Consider the following 20,650-nt stretch of genomic DNA (forward strand, 5'->3'; position numbering starts at 1 on the left):
AGGAGAGAAGAGACTGTGTGCTGCCTGGGCCCCCTCTGCGGTAACAGGGAGCCGGGGGCCCCCACCGAACCACCAGGGATGGAATCTCCCCCCTCCCTAGACACAGGTAAGCAGGGAGAGGGGAGAAACAATTGAATTTTTTTTTTTTTATTATGTTAAAATACCCCCCTCCCCCTCACCCCAGATTGCACATTTACACAACACACACACACACACACACACACACACACTACATACACTGACACAACACACACACACTACATACACTGACACAACACACACACACACACTACATACACTGACACAGCACACACACTGCATATACTGACACAACACACACACACAGTATATACACTGACACAGCACACACACTGCATATACTGACACAGCACACACACTGCATATACTGACACAACACACACACACACACACACACACACACTACATACACTGACACAGCACACACACTGCATATACTGACACAACACACACACACACACACACTACATACACTGACACAACACACACACACACTACATACACTGACACAACACACACACACACACAATACATACACTGACACAGCACACACACTGCATATACTGACACAACACTGACACAGCACACACACTGCATATACTGACACAACACACACACACACACACACACACTACATACACTGACACAGCACACACACTGCATATACTGACCCAACACACACACTACATACACTGACACAACACACACACACACACACTACATACACTGACACAGCACACACACTGCATATACTGACACAACACACACACACACTATATACACTAACACAACACACACACACTACATACACTAACACAACACACACACGCTGCATACACTGGCACAACACACACACTACATACACTAACACACACAACACAGACACTACATACACTAACACAACACACACACTACATACACTAACACACCACACACTACATACACTGATACAACACACACTGCATACACTGACACAACACACACTGCATACACTAACACAACATACATACTGCATACACTAATACAACACACACACTGCATACACTAACACACACAGTGCATACACTAACTCACACAGTGCATACACTAATACAATACACACACTGCATTCACTAATACAACATGCACTCTGCATACGTTACACACTAACACACTCACTGCATCCACTATACTGACACACACTCTGCATTCACTACACTAACACACACTCTGCATCCGCTACACACTAACACACTCTCTGCATTTACTACACATTAACACACACTCTGCATTCACTACACTAACACACACTCTGCATCCGCTACACACTAACACACTCTCTGCATTCACTACACATTAACACTCTGCATTCACTACACTAACACACACTCTGCATCCGCTACACACTAACACACTCTCTGCATTCACTACACATTAACACACTCTCTGCATTCACTACACTTTAACACACTTTCTGCATTCACTACACTAACACACTCTCTGCATTCACTACACATTAACACAGTGCATTCACTACACTAACACACACTCTGCATCCGCTACACACTAACACACTCTCTGCATTTACTACACATTAACACACACTCTGCATTCACTACACATTTACACACACTCTGCATTCACTACACTAACACACACACTACATTCATTACATTGACACACTCTACATTCACTACACACTAACACACACTCTGCATCCATTACACACTAACACACACTCTGCATCCACTAAACACATTTCATCTAGTACATACAAACACTACATCCACTACACAAACACACACTACATCACTGTACACACACTACATCCACTACTCAAACACACTCTGGGTTCACTATACACACTGTATCCGCTACAGAAACACACACTCTGCATTCACTGCACAAACTATCTAATACACACAAACACTACATCCATTACACACATTCTAATTCACTTCCACTATACACACCACATTCAGTCCCGCATCATTGTCAGCGGACTAGGTAGGGCGTGGGCGGGCCCGGGAGGGCGGGGGAGGGGGCCCAGACCTTGTGCTTTGTCAGGGGCCCCAAAATTTCTGATGGCAGCCCTGGGTGGAGGGGTGATGATTTGCGCTTGATACCATGTTTACAGCTGTCCTAAAGTTTTGCATGAGTGAATGTTTGAATACATATAGCATGCTAGTGTCCTCAGTTTGATAGTTTCTTACAGTACTAGTTTATACATGTGATGTTTAATAACCTTAATCTGTGTTCACCAAATATGCAATAATGTTGTAACTTTCATATTGTTTGAAAAATAATAAACTAAAAAGTATGGGGATATAGTACTACATTAACACACACTCTGCATTCACTACACTAACACACACTCTGCATCCGCTACACACTAACACACTCTCTGCATTCACTACACATTAACACTCTGCATTCACTACACTAACACACACTCTGCATCCGCTACACACTAACACACTCTCTGCATTCACTACACATTAACACACTCTCTGCATTCACTACACTTTAACACACTTTCTGCATTCACTACACTAACACACTCTCTGCATTCACTACACATTAACACAGTGCATTCACTACACTAACACACACTCTGCATCCGCTACACACTAACACACTCTCTGCATTTACTACACATTAACACACACTCTGCATTCACTACACATTTACACACACTCTGCATTCACTACACTAACACACACACTACATTCATTACATTGACACACTCTACATTCACTACACACTAACACACACTCTGCATCCATTACACACTAACACACACAGATCTGCCCACTGGAAGCTGGATCCCTCACTTGGGTCCAGGGTAGGTGGAGGACAGCGAGACCCCAGCCGAGCTGCGGCAGCTAAGGGTATACAGTGCTGATGGTGTCTAGTGGAGTGCTTGGCGTACTCCGTGAGCACTAGGAAGCAGTGATTGGCAGAGGTACCCAGTCGGGGTGCCAGGCAGTCCGCCACAACGTCATATAAAAGCACAAATATTGTAAACATCCCCTCCCTCTCTTGATCGCAGGCCTACCAAACTTGGCAGGTCTGGAGCACATGAATTGCACATGGAAAAATAAAACAGTACTTTCAGGCTCTTTCCAACAGGATGTACAATTCATAAGCATCCCCCAAATAATGAACAAAATGCAAGTTAAGGAACAGGACACACAAAAAGCCAAAGCATTTTAAAGTTTCAAAACAACTTTTTTTGTGTGCTTGAGTGCTGTTCCCTAATCTGTATTTTGTATATATTTAGGTCTTTACAGAAGTATCTTTGCCTCGATGGGGGCCTCTCCCAGGTGTCCAATGGGGTTCTTTTAACTGCTTCTCATTGCTCCCTCGCACGCTGGTTAGTGATGCTGGGCGCCGGAATATGACATCACAATGTCCATTGTGGGCCGCGAGTTTGACATGCTTGCTGTAAGATTTAAAACTGTATTTTCTCGTATGCACTCTGATCCTTAAGGTGTATTTTGTACATGTTTGGTACCACTGCTGAGAATTGTTCTGAGTGTGCCCCCCAGCTTATTTTGTTTTACACAAAAATATGATGACCTTAGTAGGTTGTTGCTGGTCTAACAAATTTCTGTAATATATGTGTGTATATTATTATGTTACAATATTTTTTGTGCCTCACAGGTATGGCAGTGTGTGAAGATCTTTTGTTGTGCAACTACCGCAAATGCCGGGTAAAGCTATCTGGTTACGCGTGGGTGACCGCCTGCTCACATATATTCTGTGACAAACATGGGAGCAATGAGTTCAGCCAGTCTCCTGCTGTCTGCCCAGCCTGTAATAGCACCCTTTCTGGAAAACTTGACATTGTTCGTACAGAGCTCAGTCCTTCAGAAGAATGCAAAGCAATGTTATTGGCTGGACTACGCCCCGAACTTGTTCTTGACATTTGTTCTCGTGCTTTAGCATTCTGGACCTATCAGGTAAGGGGAAAAGATTGTGTGTTCACTAAACTGGGAATTGTGTGCCATTGACAAGAGAATTGCATTTTAGGCCAAAATAATCGTGCTGGAAAAATAGCTAAATTGGTGAGTGTTTCCTGTTTGGCTATTTTAATCTAATAACTGAAAATCCCCAATTAATTCTTCACAGGTAAACAAAATATGTATAGTGACGGACCGCCTGGCACCCGACTTGGTGCCTCCGCCAATCGTTGCTTCCTTGACGCCTTGAGTACTATAAGCACCGCACCGGAGACCCTAAGCACCGTAGCCCCTTAGCCGCCACAGCTTGGCTGGGGTTTCGCTGTCCTCCACCCACCCTGGACCTAAGACAAGGATCAAACTTCCAGTGGGTGGACCTCTCCTCCTCCAGAGAGTATAGCAGGTCTGTCTGTGTAGCTCTTACAAGAGCTAGTGATTATATCCAGTATAGTAATCCAAAGCAGGTATAGCTGGTATAGCTGTTCCTTACAATCACGAAACAAGGCTGTGTGTTAAAGGGTGAAGTGGACTGATTTTAAAGGGACCACACTTGGCCTTTTATGACAATCTCAATGCAAGGGGTACTCCCACCTGGACCTGATGGAAGACTGAATTACAAAGTCACAGGCCAATGACATCAGTGTTACAATACATGACACTCCTATACATAAACAGATAATCCCTCCTCTGGGCCTGGAAGATAATTGGATCAGGACTTGTACTAATCTAATCCAATTATCTCAAAGTACAGAAAAACACACTTTTTCCCAAACATTCCAAAAGTGCACCAAAAACACATAAAACCCCACGTTACGTCCCCTGATAGCCCTGATCTGGGTGACCAACATATCCAAAAATCACCCAGATCAGTTCAGGGGTTCAGGAATTTCCTGGAAGTCATTTATCGGACCGACCGCAGGCATGGTCTCATGCCCAAAACATTTCCAGAGAATCAGGGCTTGCAAGCGGGCTAGTTCGGTAGTTTGAAAATTAACAAACTACCGAACAATAGTCTTGCCCTGGAGCTTGTTTCCCTCATCCAGATGAATGATTTCACCTAACAGTGCCCTTCTAAGTTGTATATAACTGAATGCAGACGTTGATCGAAGTCCAGCGGTGTTCGGAAGTTTCTGTGTCCTATTTTAGTTCAATGTGATTCATACCCAAATACTGCTACCTGCGTTCATGCGAGCAAGATGGCCGCCACCTAGTGGTTGTCCATAGGAATTGCGGCCACCCAGACGAACAATTAGAACACTGCGGTGAGAAACGTTCCAAGTTGTTAATAATTGTTAACAAGCTCCAGGGTGGTCTGTGGTTTGTGCGGTTATTCGGTAACCAAACCATATAATCCGAATTGCCTGAGCAGAGTCTTTTTAACGTATTTTAGCCAGGTCTATTGCACGGGCCATAGTCCTGGGGCAAGAGGCTGGCGAACAGTCCCCTCCAAGAACCAGTGGTGAGGTTCTGTTCGCCACATGGATGTTTTGAACTCTAAATGTCTACAACTGCATGCCTGTAGGACTATTGTAAAATAGAAGGGCAGGTGGTATAATGGTCTTTTCATGATCTTTATTGCATTTATTAAAATGTAAAATCAGCATATGTTTCCAATAAAATACTATTGTGTGTTATGTGAAAACAGTTCTTGTTTGATAAGCGATTTCAGTACTAATATTAACTGTATCAGCGTTTTGTATATTTTTCTGTTTTTCCCTTGGCATCGTTTGCCTTTCTAGGTATACCAGGAACGACTGTACCAAGAGTATAACTACAGTAAAGCAGAAGGGCACCTGAAGCAGATGGAGAAACTTTATGGCCAGCAAATGCAAAGTAAAGATGCTGAACTGAGTTCCATGAAGGGGGAAGTGAACTCCTTGAAGAAAATGCTGGAGGAATATAAAAGAAAATATAGTGAGCTATCAGAGAAGCTGATGGAGCGTAACCGCCAGTATCAGAAGTTGCAAGGAATGTATGATGCAATGAGGCTGCGAAATATTGCTGTGGCTAATCGAGAGTCTGCTGCAAGTGGAGAGAGGGCTCAACAGGACCAATATGGTGTCTTTGGTTTACCTGTGGGTAAGAAGAACTGAATACACACATCTTTATACTATACTGCACGTTGGTTTATCAGGATTAACATCCCACTAACATCATGCATAACATATTTAATTATTTTCCCAATTTTTTAAAAAAAGATCCTGCATCTAAAGCTTAAATGGAGGTGGCTGAGGAGCAAGACAGGACAGGAAATGGGGTAAACTTAAAGTGCAACCATTGTTGTAAAAATTATACTTTCTTAAAAAAAAAAAAAAAAAAAAAAAAAAAGTTAACTTGCTTAAAGGAACACTATAGTCACCTAAATTACTCATTAGCTAAATAATTAGCTAAATAACGCAGTTTTAGTGTTTAGATCATTCCCTTGCAATTTCACTGCTCAATTCACTGTCATTTAGGAGTTAAATCACTTTATTTCTGTTTATGCAGCCCTAGCCACACCTCCCCTGGCTATGATTGACAGAGCCTGCATGAAAAAAAAACTGGTTTCACTTTCAAACAGATGTAATTTACCTTAAATAATTGTATCTCAATCTCTAAATTGAACTTTAATCATATACAGGAGGCTCTTGCAGGGTCTAGCAAGCTATTAACATAGCAGCGGATAAGAAAATCTTAATTAAACAGAACTTGAAATAAGAGCCTATATAGGGCTCTCTTTATAGGAAGTGTTTATGGAAGGCTGTGCAAGTCACATGCAGGGAGGTGTGACTAGGGTTCATAAACAAAAGGGATTTAACTCCTAAATGGCAGAGGATTGAGCAGTGAGGCTGCAGGGGCATGTCCTATACACCAAAACTGCTTCATTAAGCTAGACTTGTTCAGGTGACTATAGTGTCCTTTTAATAGTGACCCAAAGACTGACCTTCTAGCTGTAGAAATGTTATCTAAATAACCTGTTATTCCAGCACAGGTTCGTTCAGGCCACCTCTCATCTTGTTTCTTCTTTAACCCCTTAAGGACCAAACTTCTGGAATAAAAGGCAATCATAAAATTTTACACATGTCATGTGTCCTTAAGGGGTTAACTTCTCATCTAATCACGGACGTTGAATATCAAGAACCGAACCTGACTAGATTCTCAGTTTGGAAGCAGCATCTAGTGGCTATCGTTGTACCAGTCACTAAAGGTGCATTTGGTCTTGCAATATATATATATATATATATATATATATATATATTTTTTTTTATTCTTTATTTTTCACGTGCAAAAGGTAACAAACAGGCTTGAAACGCCACGATAGCTGGATCAAGCGCGTTATAAACAATCAACATAGGTCATTAATATGGCTTTTGTATATACTGCACATTTTATGTTTAGCTGTATGCTGTAGCTAAGTTTCTGAGGAGGACGTAATGTTCCGTGGCCTGGTCTCTGTATGTTGCTGGTTTAAGTACCTATGTGGTTGCGGGTATAGCCGGTGCAGCGGGAATACGTGTTGTATATTGCTCTAAGTGTGCATTATGTTTCGGTCCCACCAAAGCCTATTATAATGTGTCTTAAGTAAAAAGAAAAAACATATAACCAAAAAACAAGGAAAAAGGCAACCTGTATGTCTTAAACTATGGTGAACCTTGGGTCAGGAAGACCATAGAGAGGTGGATGTGGCCTCATTTGCCGCCAGAGTCCTATCAGGTCATAATTGCTGCATATTTCTTTACTTCGAGCTGTCGGGGAACAAACGCGAGTGTAGTTGCTGGGTCCCCTATCCCAGGTGAGGTCGAAATTATGCGTGGTCCCATCAAAGGTATGAAGTCCTGTCGTAAGCCATGGGTGGGAAGTAGATCTCTCGCGCCCTGCATATCGTGGATGGTGTACGGGGAGTCTCCGTGATATAGTTGTAGTGCGTATGAACCCCTCCACTTGTAGTTAATGTTTTCGTACGGAGAAGAGACGTGAAGGGCTGAAGAGAGCGGCGCCAGGCCATTGTGGACCGTGACAGGTCTGTGTAGAATGAGAGCGACATGTTCTCAAATAGATAAGGAGATTGGTTTTGTGTTGCGTTCATCACCGCTGTTTTATCTCTGTTATAGGGGAAGCGTACCAGGAGATCCGTGGGTAGCATGCGTGGAGCCGTGGCAGGCCTTGGGAGACGGAAAATCCCCTCCGGGGTCACCTGTTTGGCATGTTTAGGTGTAAGAAGGGCTGTGAGGAGCCGCCTTACAAATTGGTGTTCAAATTTAAGATTCTGCCGCTGCAGTTCGGTTACCAGTTGTTGCAGGTGCTTGGTATGCTTGGTGTTCTGTTGGGAGCCGTGTTCCAGTCTATCAGTTTGTGATTTGGTCAATTGGTGAATGGTGGCCCAACTGTCAGGTAAGTTTGAGTGGTTGGTAGGTTTGAGGCAAGGCCTTATCCTGTCAGGCATTTTGCCTGATCTGGGACATTCTATGTATTGTGCAGCCATGATCAGTGCTCTATGGATTCCTCTACTCCACATGTGGTAGATGTGTTGAGAGCATTTCAGTCAGAGAGTGCTCTGGTGTGGTGTGGTTCATAAGTAGTGATTCGTTTGGGATAGTGTCCGGGTCATTAACACTGGCACTGCCGAGTCCAGTGATGCCTCTTAAGAGGGCAGTACGTACTTGTGGTATAAGGCCCTATTGGGAGTAACATGCATTTGAACCGGGCGAACCGCCATTGACTTCAATGGGCAGGCGAATTTTAAAACCCACAGGGACTCTTTCTAGCCACAAAAGTGATGGAAAAGTTGTTTCAAGGGGACTAACACCTGGACTGTGGCATGCCGGAGGGGGATCCATGGCAAAACTCCCATGGAAAATTACACATTTGATGCAGAGTCTGGTTTTAATCCATAAAGGGCATAAATCACCTAACATTCTTAAATCACAATGGATATGGATTGACACCTGACATATGACATATTGACACCTTGACATATGGATTGACACCTGTCCTCAGAGACCCTGATACACACTGACACAGAGCAGAATAGGGACTATTCCCCCTACATAGGGTCACTTGGCAGATATGGATTGACACCTATCCTAAGGATTCCTGATACAAACTGACACAGAGCAGAATAGGGACTGTTCCCCTTACATAGGGTCACTTAGCAGATATGGATTGACACCTATCCTTAGGATCCCTGATACACACTGACACAGAGCAGAATAGGGACTGTTCCCCCTACATAGGGTCACTTGGCAGATATGGATTGACACCTATCCTAAGGATCCCTGATACACACTGACACAGAGCAGAATAGGGACTGTTCCCCCTACATAGGGTCACTTGGCAGATATGGATTGACACCTATCCTAAGGATCCCTGATACACACTGACACAGAGCAGAATAGGGACTGTTCCCCCTACATAGGGTCACTTGGCAGATATGAATTGACACCTATCCTAAGGATTCCTGATACACACTGACACAGAGCAGAATAGGGACTGTTCCCCCTACAAAGGATCACTTGGCAGATATGAATTGACACCTATCCTAAGGATCCCTGATACACACTGACAAAGAGCAGAATAGGGACTGTTCCCCCTACATAGGGTCACTTGGCAGATATGGATTGACACCTGTCCTCAGGGACCCTGATACACACTGGGGGGGACCTACTGTCCTCCCCCCGCCCCCACCCCTGCGCGGTGGGTGGGGGCCGTAAAAATAATGAGGGGGGGGACCTACTGTCCTACCCCCCGGCCCCCACCCCTGCGCGGTGGGTGGGGTCCATAAATCACAATGGGGGGAGGACCTACTGTCCTCCCCCCATTGTGTTAGATTCTCTTTGTCATTTTACACAGCGTGGGGAAAATTCCAAAGAACTTTCCCACGCTGTGTAAAATGACACAGAGCACTGTGATTGGTGGGCTTGGAATCTAACCAATCAGAGTGCTCTGTGTCATTTTACACAGCGTGGGAAAGTTCTTTGGAATTTTCCCACGCTGTGTAAAATGACAAAGAGCACTCTTATTGGCTTAAACCAGCCAATCAGAGTGTTCTTAGCCTAATTGCAGGGCGTGGCAAGGCTTTATAAGCCTTCCCCCGCCCTGCAGAGCTCAGTCTGCGCGGAGCCCTCCATGGGTGAAGATGGATTATTTTTTTTGTTTTTTTTTTTATTGCGTCGGTTCTTATAGCTTTTTATTTGCCCTTTTTTGGGGCTGAAAAAAGAAGATTTTAGAAAAAAGAAAACGTCAAATAGTAAGTTGAATTTTTCTTTACAGGTTAGTTATTTTATTCGCCCTTCACTATTTTTTTAGGTGAGGGGGGTAGGTAGGGGGTAACTTTTTGGGGGGTGAGGTGACTAGGGGCTTGGGGACCCCTAGTCACCTTTGAATGGGGGGGGATTTTTATTTAGGGCCCCCACGCACCACTAATGGGTGGCGGTTGGGGGGACAGTAGGTCCCCCCCTTAGTGTTTTGGGTGGGGGCCAGGGGGGAGGACAGTAGGTCTCCCCCCCTCATTATTTTTATGGCCCCCACCCACCGCACAGGGGTGGGGGCTGGGGGGAGGACAGTAGGTCCCCCCCTCATTATTTTTATGGCCCCCACCCACCACGCAGGGGTGGGGGCGGGGGGAGGACAGTAGGTCCTCCCTCATTGTGATTTATGGCCCCCACCCACCACGCAGGGGTGGGGGCGGGGGGAGGACAGTAGGTCCTCGCTCATTGTGATTTATGGCCCCCACCGCGCAGGGGTGGGGGCCAGGGGGGAGGTCAGTAGGTCCCCCCTCTTATTATTTTTATGGCCCCCACCCACCGCGCAGGGGTCGGGGCGGGGGGAGGACAGTAGGTCCTCCCCCCATTGTGATTTATGGCCCCCACCCACCGCGCAGGGGTGGGGGCCGGGGGGGAGGACAGTAGGTCCCCCCCCCCAGTGTTTATCAGGGTCCCTGAGGACAGGTGTCAATCCATATCTGCTAAGTGATCCTATGTAGGGGGAACAGTCCCTATTCTGCTCTGTGTCAGTGTGTATCAGGGATCCTTAGGATAGGTGTCAATCCATATCTGCCAAGTGATCCTATGTAGGGGGAACAGTCCCTATTCTGCTCTGTGTCACTGTCTGGGGGGGAGTATCTGCAGTAATACAGTGTCTGGAGGGAGTATCTACAGTAACACAGGGTGTCTGGAGAGAGTATCTGCAGTAACACAGGGTGTCTGGAGGGAGTATCTGCAGTAATACAGAGTGTCTGGAGGGAGTATCTACAGTAACACAGGGTGTCTGGAGAGAGTATCTGCAGTAACACAGGGTGTCTGGAGGGAGTATCTGCAGTAATACAGAGTGTCTGGAGGGAGTATCTACAGTAACACAGGGTGTCTGGAGGGAGTATCTGCAGTAACACAGGGTGTCTGGAGGGAGTATCTGCAGTAACACAGGGTGTCTGGAGGGAGTATCTGCAGTAACACAGAGTGTCTGGAGGGAGTATCAGCAGTAACACAGAATGTCTGGAGGGAGTATCTGCAGTAACACAGAGTGTCTGGAGAAAGTATCTGCAGTAACACAGAGTGTCTGGGGGGAGTATCTGCAGTAACACAGGGTGTCTGGAGGGAGTATCTGCAGTAACACAGGGTGTCTGGAGGGAGTATCTGCAGTAACACAGAGTGTCTGGGGGCAGGGCCGGATTAAGAGCCCAGTGGGCCTGGTGCTGATAATTATGATGGGCCTAATTACAAAATCTTATTGACCAAAAACACTAAAACAGTCCTACCTCCTAAGCGTCATGTATCTGATGGAGATGATGCTGTAGGGAAACTCATAGGATGCAACTATGAGAAAACACATACCCTTTGCTAATCTCATGCTTTCATCTTTCAAGTAAACCCATACCCCCTAACAGCAGTGTCCAGTAAAGCAGGAAGTCTATGGATGCGGAAAAAGGGTGGGCTACTGACACAAATCACATAACCAGAACATCCGAAAGGGCGAACATACACAAAAAGGGGGAATGTCTGTGTCCCTATGTCTCCCAGTCCCTTAGTGTTTGTGTCCTCATGTCTCCCAGTGTCCCCATGTCACTAGGGGACATTGAGAGACATTGGGACACTGGGAGACATGGGGACACAGATACTAGGGAACACTGGGAGACCTGGTAATTCTGAGACTCTTGGGGACACTGGGTGACAGACACGGGGAGACATGGGGCACTGAGACACTGTGATATATAGGGGACACTGGAGACTTGATAAAAACCTGGGTACAGGTCAAAATGTTGCGGTGTCCAATAAACCTGCTTAAAGCTATCACAATGAGTGCCTGAGACACTACAGGCACAGAGACACTACGGGCACTGAGACACTACGGGCACTGAGACACTACGGGCACTGAGACACTATGGGCACTGAGACACGGATACACTGCCATGTCTCCTATGTCTCAAAGTCACCCAGTGTCCCCATGTCTCCCTGTGTCTCCATGCCTCTCAGTGTTTCCATGTCGCCCAGTGTCCCCTAGTGTTTGTATCCCCATGTCTCCCAGTGTCCCTTAGAGTCTGTGTCCTCATGTCTCCCAGTGTCCTGATGTCACTAGGACACTAGGGGACACTTAGAGACATGGGGACACTGGGAGACATGGGGCCACTGAGACACTAGGGACAGTGGCTGGGAGACATGGGGACACAGACTGTGGCCACTGGGAGACATGGGGCCACTGTGTCCCTAGTGTCTCAGGGTCATGGGCGTCCAAATGGGGGGGTAAATGGGGGTACTTGCCCCCCCCCCCCCCCCCCGGATTTTTCAGCTTGTGCTTCTTTTTTTCATTTTAGTGTGAGAATACAGTGCAATACCAGCGCTGGCCAGTAGGTGGCGCTGTGAATGGAGAAAGGCAGGAAGCTACAGCTTATCCCTGCCTCTCTCTCATGACTGAAACCGCAGGGGAGCAGCACAGAGGCAGCCCACAGAGCAGGTAAGTGAGGGATGGGGGGTGGGGGAGACCGCATAGAGGAAGGTAAAGTAGAAGGAGCAGAAAGGTTCTGCAAGGGGCAGGAGGGGTCAGCAAAGAATAGAAAGGGGCAGCAAGAAGCAGGAAGGGGTCGAAAGGTTTTCAAGGAGCAGGAGGGTAAAGTAGAAGGAGCAGCAAGGAGCAGGAGGGGTCAGCAAGGAGCAGGAGGGGTCAGCAAGGAGTAGAAAGGGTCTGCAAGAGGCAGGAGGGGTCACCAAAGAATAGGAAGGGGCAGCAGGAAGGGGTAGGGATGGTCTGCAAGGAGCAGGAGGGGTCACCAAGGAGCAAGAGGGGTCGGCAAGGAGTAGGAAGAGGCAGCAAGGAGTAGGAAGAGGCAGCAAGGAGTAGGAAGAGGCAGCAAGGAGCAGGAAGGGGCAGCAAGGAGAAGGAAGGGGCAGCAAGGAGTAGGAAGGGGCAGCAAGGAGTAGGAAGGGGCAGCAAGGAGTAGGAAGAGGCAGCAAGGAGTAGGAAGAGGGAGCAGGAAGAGTTTGCAAGGTGCAGGAAGGGTCTGCAAGGAGCAGGAAGGGTCTGCAAGGAGCAGGAAGGGTCTGCAAGGAGCAGGAAGGGGCAGCATGGAGCAGGAAGGGGCAGCATGGAGTAGGAAGGGGCAGCAAGGAGCAGGAGGGGTCAGCAAGGAGTAGAAAGGGTCTGCAAGGGGCAGGAGGGGTCAGCAAGGAGTAGTAAGGGTCTGCTAGGAGTAGGAAGGGGCAGCAAGGAGAAAGAAGGGGCAGAAAGGAGTAGGAAGGGGCAGCAAGGAGCAGGAAGGGGCAGGAAGAATCAAAAGGAACAGAAAGGATCAGCAAGGGGCGGCAAGAAGCAGGAAGGGCAGTAAGAAGCAGGAAGGGTCTGCAAGAAGCAGGAAGGGCCATCAAGGAGCAGAAAGGGATCAGAAAGAGAAAGGAGCAGAAGGGCGCAAAATAAGCAGAAAGGTAAAGGAGCAGAAGGAGCCTCAGAAGACAAAGAAGACTGTGTCAAATGAAGGAGAAGATAATTAGATTTGAGAAGAAAATGAGATTGGAGCACTTCATTCTGGACAGGGAAACTTTGGACCTTCTCATCTCCCCAGGTAAAAACAAACAATATCAGTGTTAATGTGTTCACTTTTATTTACTGAGTGTCAGGAAACACAGAGGGCCGCTGGGTAGGGGTGCCACTGATTGGCTAGATGGGTCAGCTAGCACTCTAAGCCAATCAGTAGCTCCCCATTCATAAAAACGTAAAAAAAATTATAAATCGGGAACTAGCGATTGGCTTAGAGTGTCAGCTGACCACTCTAGCCAATCAGCGGCACCCATGCCCAACGTCAATCTGCACTTCCTGACACTCTGTTTCAGAAGTCGAATACCACTGAGCGACCTGGAGATCTGGAGCTGAAGGAAGCCTTTGGGGGTAAACCATTTGAGAGCGGTTTCACCCCTTCAAAGAAAGAGCACCCAGGGGCCTCCTTGCATCACAGCATTTTCATTTAGATAAAGTTGTTATGGTGACCAGAATGTTCCTGTAATTTGATGAAAGGAACACTATAGTGTCAGGAATACAAACATATATTCCTGACACCATAGTTGTGAAAACGCTATTCATCCTTGCTTTATGTGAAAATGACTATGCTCCTTCCCTTTCATGACACTGTCAAAAAGGGGCCAAGCATGGATGTCATTACAATTATGCCCCCCCTCCCCTCCCCCTGGAAAAATTCCTTTGGACGTCCATGCTCAGGGTCCCCATGTTCCCCAGTGTCCCAATGTCTCAGCGTCCCCATGTCTCGGAGCTGCTGTCTGGACTCTCTGTGCAGAGCTGCTCCCCCGCGGATCAGTGAGTAGAGAGAGGCAGGGAGGGAGATGCCGTAACTTCTTATCACTGCCTCTCTCCACACAAACAGCGACCCCTACTGGCCGGCGCTGGTATTGCAGAATAATCTATGTTTATACTGAGACAGACATTTGTATTGCCGGTATTACTGCAATACCGGCACCGGCTAGGCAGCCTCAAATACCTGAGAAATACCTGGCAACCCTAAGAAATACATGAGAAATACCTGGCAACCCTAAGAGTAGTGTGTAAAAAAAAAAAAATGTAAAAAAAAAATTTTTTTTTTTTTTTTTTTTTTTTTAAAACCAATGGGCCTATTCCATGGGCCTGGGCCTGGAGCTGCAGCTCCATCAGCCCCTATGTTAATCCGGCCCTGTCTGGGGGGAGTATCTGCAGTAACACAGGGTGTCTGGAGGGAGTATCTGCAGTAACACAGAGTGTCTGGGGGAGTATCTGCAGTAATACAGGGTGTCTGGAGGGAGTTTGTGCAGTAACACAGAGTGTCTGGAGGGAGTATCTGCAGTAACACATGGTGTCTGGAGGGAGTATCTGCAGTAACACATAGTGTCTGGAGGGAGTATCTGCAGTAACACAGAGTGTCTGGAGGGAGTATCTGCAGTAACACAGAGTGTCTGGAGGGAGTATGTGCAGTAACACAGAGTGTCTGGAGGGAGTATCTGCAGTAACACAGAGTGTCTGGGGGAGTATCTGCAGTAATACAGGGTGTCTGGAGGGAGTATGTGCAGTAACACAGAGTGTCTGGGGGGAGTATCTGCTTGTAACATTTATATGCACTGAAGAAGAAAAAAATAATAAATTGAAAAAATAAATAAAATGGTTGCAGCTTCCGAATTAATCTAAAATGGATGCTGTCCAGTAGGTGGGAGGGTCTGCTAGGGAGGGTGTGCTGCTGATTGGCTGGAATGTGTCTGCTGACTGTGAGGTACAGGGTCAAAGTTTACTCAGTGATAAAGAATAGGGGGCAGACCGAACATCGCATGTGTTCGCCCGCGGTGGTGGACGCAAACATGCTATGTTCGCCAGGAACTATTCGCCAGCGAACCGTTCGGGACATCACTAATAGAAACATTTAAATACATAAAGGGAATCAACACAGTAAAGGAGGAGACTATATAGTTAAAAGAAGAAAAACTACCACAACAAGAGGACATAGCCTTAAATTAGAGGGACAAAGGTTTAAAAAAATTATCAGGAAGTATTACTTTACTGAGAGGGTAGTGGATGCATGGAATAGCCTTCCAGCTGAAGTGGTAGAGGTTAAAGGAGTAAAGGAGTAAAGGAGTTTAAGCATGCGTGGGATAGGCATAAGGCTATCCTAACTATAAGATAAGGCCAGGGACTAATGAAAGTATTTAGAAAACTGGGCAGACTAGTTCTAATCTGCCGTCACATTCTATGTTTCTATATTTCTATGTAACAGAACTTAAAGGATTATGAAAAGGGTAACAAGGGAACAAAACAATGTAGTGAAGCATAACGCAGGCATTTTTGGATCAGTTCAAATCGGGGCTCCTCGCCTCTCGTCTCCTCTGGGGATGAAGGGTGTTGTTCTTTCAGGGGGTCCCATGTAGGTGGGGTAGTAGGGTTCACGGGAGCCTGTTTTTTTTATAGGGATCCCGAGGGCCTGCAGGAAAGTGTTGGCTTCTAGTGATGCCTTCTTTGGTTACCGTCAGGGTTCTCGGTAATGTCCATCTGTATTCGATGCCAGCAGCTTTCAGTTGGCTGGTCACCGGTGTCATTGATCGGCGTTATAACAATGTGTTGGAAGAAGGTGAGTTGGGAAGAATTGAATATAAGAGGGCTTCGTCCGCATACCGCATCCATGATTCGTTTTTTGTCGGTGAGAGAGTGACAACTGATTATAGACACTCCTCACTTACCGATCGGGTTCCGTTCCTATGACCTGGTCGTAGAACAAATTGGTCAGTAAGTGAGGAGTTAAGGGATTCCCTCCTCTGGTGCGTGTGTCTATGTTCGGGGAAACTTCCCCGAACATAGATGAACGCACCAGAGCAGGAAACCCCTCTAATCTATGTTCAGAGAAATTTCCCCGAACATAGATTTGAGGGATTCTCTGCTCTGGAGCGCTTTTCTATGTTAGTGGGAAACTTCCATTGTAAAACAAGTAGGCCACTAAATGAAGACCACCTGTATAACATCTTTTGTGGCTGTAGGTGGTGCTTGCCTCGGTTTTGGGATTCGAAAGAAGACGACAAATGTAAGCTTTGTAAGGTTGCTATCTTTGTGGCAGTGGGGCGCTGTAACATGGCGCTTATATCTTGGACGTCTTTACTTGCACCTGGTTGTGGTTTTTTGGATCATCTCCCCATGGTGTCTATGTGTCTGTGGGATGTCATGTGTTGAGGGTGAGGTGAGTACTTGTCTTTCTATTTCTATTTAAATTTGCACTTCTTGTAGAAGGAAAAACAGAGGGCATACTCTTTAGATATAAAGAACTTTAGATATAAACAACCTCCTTGGGCCCTCTGTCTTGATGCTGTACATTGTCATCTCCTGGCGACTTCACTTATGCTTTGCCAAAAAGTTCTGCTGAAGCTGGTTCTACCTAAGCAATTGCTCTGCTAAATGTCAAGGAATTTGCCTATTCAAAGTTAGATAAGGATTACTTTTTTATCTCGTTAAATAAGATTTTTGATTAATCATCTAAATTCTCAGTTGCAGTAGTGCACTTAAAGGGACACTATTTAGCACCAAAACAACTTGAGCTCAAAGGAGTGGTTTTGGTGTATAGATCATGCCCAAGCAGTCTCACTGGCCAATTCTTTGCCATTTAGGAGTCAAATCACTTTGTTTATTCAGCCCTGGTGACAGTGGCGTACAAAGGGGAGGGGACGGTCCGCCCCGGGTGCCACTGGTATGGGTGCTGGAGGGGGCTGTGTGAGCTGTGGCCACACAGTGCCCCATGGTAGTTAGGGTGCCGTGCGGCCAGAACAGCTCACACACCAAAGAGCAGCTCAACTGGCCGCACCGAGGTAAATTGGGGGCGGAGCTAATTTAAAATAGGGGCAGAGCCAAATCGACCGCGGGGCGGGGCTTGATATGGCCCTTACCGGCTGCTGTCACTGCTGCACATGGAGGTGCAGCAAGATGGAATCCCTGCCTCTCCACAGGCTTCAGGGAAGGACTTCAGGGAATCCAGTCCTCTTCCAGCCCACTGTCTGTAAGTAATAGTGTGTGACTGTGACAGTGTGTGTGTGTGTGTTTGTAAAACTGTCTGTAACTGTGTGTGTGTGTGTGTAAAACTGTCTGTAACTGTGTGTGTGTGTATGTGTAAAACTGTGTAACTGTGTGTGTGTAAAACTGTATGTAACTGTGTGTGTGTGTGTGTGTGTGTGTGTGTGTGTGTGTAAAACTGTCTGTAACTGTGTGTATGTGTGTGTATTTATGTGTGTATGAGACTGTCTGCCTATAACTGTGTGTGTTACTGCATGTGACTATGTATGTGTGACTTTCTGCCTGTGACCTTTTGATGTTGCCTGTAAACGTGTGTGATTATCTGTCTGTGACTGTGTGCATGTGACTGTCTGCTGCTGCCGTGTGTGTCAATGTATATGTGACTGTCTGCCTGTAACTGTGTGCATGTGACTGTATGCCTGTAACTGTGTGTGTGGCTGTCTGCCTATAAATGTGTGTGTGGGTCTGCAGGGATTTTGTAAAAGGAGGCAGGGGTTTTGTATTGGGACAGGAGTCTTTATAAGGGGGGGATAAGCAGGGGATTTGTGGAAAGGGGTTGCGGGGGTTTTGTAGATGGGGCAGTACAGAATTTGTAGAAGTGGGCAGGACAGGATTTGTAGAAGTGGGCAGGACAGGGGTTTTAAAGGAGGGGGCGGGTAGGGACAAGGGTTTTGTAGGAGGGGCTGACAGCGGTTTTGGAAAGTTTACAAATTGTAAAAAAAAGAAAACGAGGGGGGAGCCAAGCACAGGATCCGCCCCGGGTGCCAAATGCTCTAGGTATGCCCCTGCCTGGTGATACATCCCTGCAAGTGACTTGAACATGTTCTATAAAGAGAGATTGAATGTTTAAATCTTTTTTATTGTACCTTGTGCTTAAGAATGTCTTACCTCCTGCTCTGTTAATAACCTGCAGGAGCTTCCTGTGTGGGATTTAACTTCAATCAACAGATCAGGGGCGTAACTATTAATCATAGGGCTCCTGTGCAAGAATCATAGAAGGACCCCCTTCACGCTCTCACTGGTACACATATACTTGCATACACTTACTAGCAGACACACAGCCATCGGTACACAAACTGTTTGACCAACACACATTTTTAGTGACAGAAAAACACAAGCATTCACTGACAGACACACACACACTCTCTGACACACACTGAAAGACACATGCTCTCACTGATTTGACAAACACACTCTCATTGACACTCACTGAAAGACACATGCTCTCACTGATTTGACACACAATTACAGACACACTCTCTCACTGACAAACACATTCAGAGACACACACAAACACACACTGACAGTCACACACACACTCACATCATTGTATTCATTGCTCCCTACCTTTGGGACCTCTCCCTGATCTTCTCTTGAGAGCTCAGTCTTCTTGCTCCTCACTGCTCCCATGCGCGCAGTTTAGTGATGCCGAGTGCCGGAATATGATGGCTTTACTCTCCCCCAGCCGGGTAAATGAGCAGAGTAGGCACCTGCAATGTGGGGAGAGCAGGTGCCTACTCTGCTTTAGTAAGCATGTCAAGCTTACTGACAGACACACACTTATATTTACTGAAAGGCACACTTATTTGACACAGACACACTCACTCACTGACAGACACACACACACACTCAAAAAGTAGTTTAAATATAGTTTTTTTTTTTTAAACCCACACAGCCGTCCCTACTTTTGGTCGAGCTTGTATCTATCATCGCCATGGGGTCTAGTGTGGCTGCTGTAAGCGCCCTATTCCTCTTCACCACTCCCTGTAACCATTTTTTGTTGTTGTTGTTGGCTGTGTGAGACACATTCAGGGGAAGTGTCGCAAGGGATGCATAACCGATCCTTTCCAATCTGCATTCTGTGCTCATCACTCCGTCGAAACAGCTGTGACTAAAGTATCCAATTAGTTAAATCTCATGGTCACTATTCTATCCTAATTCTCCTTGACCTGTGTGCTGCACTTGACACTGTTGATCAACAACAGCTTCTTCTCATTCTCCGTAAACTCTGTGTATGAGATACTGCTCTATCCTGGTGCTCGTCCTACCTTTTTCAGTGTTTCTTTCTCTGGCTCAGCATCTTCTCCCAAACCCCTCTCTGTTGGTGTTCCAAGGTTCTGTCCTTGTCCCCTACTGTTCTAAATCTATACAGCCTACATGGTAAACTCATTAACTCCTTTGACTTCCAATATAATTTCTATGCAGATAACATGCAAATGTATCTGTCCTCTCCTGATCTCCCGCTGCACCTCTTGACTCGTATCTCTGACTGCTTCTCTGCTATTTCCGATTGGTTGGCTGCTCATTTCCTTAAACTTAACCTCTTCAAATAGAATTTCTGGTCTTTCTGCCCTGAAGTGTTGCTACTCCCGTGTCTGTCTCCCACCAAGTCAATGGCGTTACTATCATCTGTAGCAGGCTCCCTGTCTAGGTGTTCTCTTTGACTCCAACCTCTCCTGCACCCATCATGTCCAGTAGATCTCTAAATCCTGCTGCTTCCATCTCAGAAAGATAAAGCGCATCCGCCCCTATTTACCATTTGACAAGGCAAAGGTGCTGATACATGCGTCTATTCTCTCTTGCCTTCACGTGTTCCCAACATGCCCCATTACACTCTATAATCTTTTAGTCTACTCATTGTATAGCGCTACATAACTTGTTGGCGCTTTATAAATACTACT

General features: G+C 46.2%; 1 protein-coding gene across 6 annotated transcripts in view; it reads left to right on the forward strand.

The window, feature by feature from the left end:
- The window catches only part of CCNB1IP1 (cyclin B1 interacting protein 1), a 39,979-nt gene that overhangs the window by 18,491 nt on the left and 838 nt on the right, over positions 1 to 20,650 (forward strand). For all 6 annotated transcript variants that reach the window (XM_063454821.1, XM_063454822.1, XM_063454820.1 and 3 more), the window contains exons 2-3: positions 3,685 to 3,983; positions 5,723 to 6,062. In XM_063454821.1, the coding sequence (XP_063310891.1) occupies positions 3,687 to 3,983; positions 5,723 to 6,062 (637 nt within the window). In that variant the 5' untranslated portion in view covers positions 3,685 to 3,686. The remainder of the gene's footprint in view (positions 1 to 3,684; positions 3,984 to 5,722; positions 6,063 to 20,650) is intronic.

The sequence above is a fragment of the Pelobates fuscus genome, chromosome 5 (assembly GCF_036172605.1).
Source record: "Pelobates fuscus isolate aPelFus1 chromosome 5, aPelFus1.pri, whole genome shotgun sequence".
Lineage (NCBI taxonomy): Eukaryota > Metazoa > Chordata > Amphibia > Anura > Pelobatidae > Pelobates > Pelobates fuscus.